The following is a 2757-nucleotide window of genomic DNA, read 5'->3' as shown; positions in this document are numbered from 1 at the left end:
TTAAATTTTATTAAATTTTAATATTATTATTATTTTGTTGATATTTTATTATTAAATATATATGTTAAATATTTATTATTTTTCATGTTATTAAATATTATGATTATATTCATATTATTATTTATGTAACAAATATATAGCAATGTATAAAATATATTTATAAAATATATTTAATAATACATATAATATGTTTTTATATAATAATTATATCAAATATTTTTAATTATTAATTTTAATAATTAATTTTAATAATTAATTTTTTCATATTCTTTCATATAATTATTTTATTAGTTATTATCATTTTTCAATTAATTTTTATATTTTTACTATTGTATTTTATTATATCTTTAGGCGAGATCCAAAAAGTTTAGTAAAACCAATGAAAATAGATAATGAATCTAATCAAAATTTATATAATAAACAATTAATAAGTAAAACAGCAAAAGCTATACGTCATATAATTTTAATTCGTCATGGACAATATAATGTAGAAGCTAAAACAGATACAGATGGGATACTTACAGATCTTGGTTAGTATTTATTTATAACATTTATTTACATGTTAAATTTATTTTAATAATTTTTAAAATAATTTGACACATATATCAAGTTCACATATTGTATATATATATGTATATGATAATATAAATAATATTAAATAATAAATGAAATAAAAATTATATAAAATAATGATTTATGATGATAATATTAAATTTCTATATAAAATTATTTTATTAAAAATTTAATTAAATGTTAAATTATTTTATTATATTGAACAAAATGTATTTAAATTTCTTCTTTATATATGTAATGTATATTACTATTATAGCAGTATTACTATAGTATATAAATAATATAATATAATATATAAATAATAATAGTAATATAAATACTAATAATAATATATATTTAATAAAATTTTTAAAATTTTATAAAGGTAGACAACAAGCTGAGGCAACAGGGAAAAGATTACAAGAATTAGGTTTTCCATATACTCTACTTGTACATTCAACAATGACAAGAGCACAAGAAACTGCTAAAATTATAGGAAAAGGCCTTAAGAATGTACCAATAAAATGTGATTTGCTTCTTAATGAAGGTGCACCAATTCAACCCGATCCACCATCATCTAACTGGAAACCTGAAGTAAATGTAAATATATAAACTAAAAAAATTATAAATATTTATATTTTAAAAAATATTTATTTAAAATAATATTGCATAAAAGATATTAATATATTTCAGTTTTATAGAGATGGACCTAGAATAGAAGCTGCATTTAGAAAATATTTTCATCGTGCAGATTTTGCTCAAGAAAAAGATTCTTATACAATTCTTGTTTGTCATGCAAATATTATTAGATATTTTGTATGCAGGTAAACTATTTTGTATATGTTATTGGTTAATACAAGTTAATATTATTTTCTTTTAATTCATTCCAGAGCATTACAATTTCCACCTCAAAGTTGGTTGCGTTTAAGTTTGAATCATGCTAGTATTACATGGATTACTATTTATCCTGATGGTATTGTAAAATTATGGGCTTTTGGTGATACAGGACATATGAAACCACAGCTATTTTTATAATTAAATTTAAAATAGCATATCATTTTATTTAATAAAAAACATTTATGTTATCTATATTTCATTTTTGTATACAAGTTTTACAAAATTATAATTTTTGTTTTATTTCATTCATAAAACTGTATCATTTTTGTAAAAATTTTATAAACATAACAAATGTAAATACGTTTTAAATATAAAAAGAAGAATATTTAAAAATATTTCAAAAAAGAATATTTCAATTGTTTTTTTATTTCCACAATTTGCAAATTATAAAATAAAATTAAAAAATATTATTTTTCTCATAGTTTTGAAAAACTAATTATAATTTCGTATGAAAAAAAAAATTTTAAAAATTGTATTTAACATTTTATAACAATTTCATAAAAATTTATTTATTCTAAAAAAAAATAAACAATTATTAAATCAAGTTTATTTATATTAATCAAGTTATTTATATTAATAAATTGATATAGAAAAATAAATAAAATATTTTAAAATTGTAAATCAATCTTGTTTCTTTTAGATTTTAATCACATGGTTTTGTTTACTTCCTTTGATTTAATTCATTGGACAGACTATAGAAATAATGATTGTTAGATAAATAAATTTCCAAAATTTGAGAGAATTTTCTAATTTTATTTTTTTATCTTATCATTCATATTAAAATAGTATTTTACATATTTTTTTTCTTATTAGAATATATTTGTTATTTTTATTATTATTATTAAAAAAAGCAAAAAAAATTACAAATTCAAAGACATTCTATACATGAGCAGCATTGATTTAAATGATTAAAAACTTTGGTCGTGGAAATTTATAATAATAATGCCTATACGTTTGAACTTAAAAAAATGGATTGCTGGATGTGGTGTAATAGGTGGTGCAATGCTTTTTTATCCAAATGATAACGATCATGTTCATTCATCACAAAAACAACATTCTTGGATAACACCTTCATCTTGGGGCAGATGGGATCATAATTGGGATAGGTTATATTTATTATTACTATCATAGTTATTTATGAAAATATTATTGATTTTATAAATCAATTATTATATAATTAAAATCTTTTTTCATATTTTTCTTAATAAAATTAAATAATTTGTAATTAAATTAATTTTTTAATAAATATATATATCTTGTATAAACGTAAAAAAATATATTTTTTATCTTATTTAAATAAAATATTAA

General features: G+C 17.5%; 2 protein-coding genes across 2 annotated transcripts in view; both read left to right on the top strand.

Moving 5' to 3' along the window:
- The window catches only part of LOC102673802 (serine/threonine-protein phosphatase PGAM5, mitochondrial-like), a 2587-nt gene extending 790 nt beyond the window's left edge, over nucleotides 1–1797 (top strand). The window contains exons 2-5 of the mRNA XM_006613740.2: nucleotides 352–530; nucleotides 938–1152; nucleotides 1246–1376; nucleotides 1443–1797. Of these exons, the coding sequence (XP_006613803.1) occupies nucleotides 352–530; nucleotides 938–1152; nucleotides 1246–1376; nucleotides 1443–1587 (670 nt within the window). The 3' untranslated portion in view covers nucleotides 1588–1797. The remainder of the gene's footprint in view (nucleotides 1–351; nucleotides 531–937; nucleotides 1153–1245; nucleotides 1377–1442) is intronic.
- A 340-nt stretch (nucleotides 1798–2137) lies between these two features.
- LOC102673549 (serine/threonine-protein phosphatase PGAM5, mitochondrial-like) overlaps nucleotides 2138–2757 on the top strand; it is a 2534-nt gene continuing 1914 nt past the window's right edge. Inside the window, exon 1 of the mRNA XM_006613738.2 lies at nucleotides 2138–2555. Within this exon, the coding sequence (XP_006613801.1) occupies nucleotides 2392–2555 (164 nt within the window). The 5' untranslated portion in view covers nucleotides 2138–2391. The remainder of the gene's footprint in view (nucleotides 2556–2757) is intronic.

This window comes from Apis dorsata, unplaced genomic scaffold (genome assembly GCF_000469605.1).
Source record: "Apis dorsata unplaced genomic scaffold, Apis dorsata 1.3 scaffold_162, whole genome shotgun sequence".
Lineage (NCBI taxonomy): Eukaryota > Metazoa > Arthropoda > Insecta > Hymenoptera > Apidae > Apis > Apis dorsata.
The sequence above is the reverse complement of the archived record's forward strand: the minus strand, read 5'-3'. Positions and strand labels throughout refer to the sequence as shown.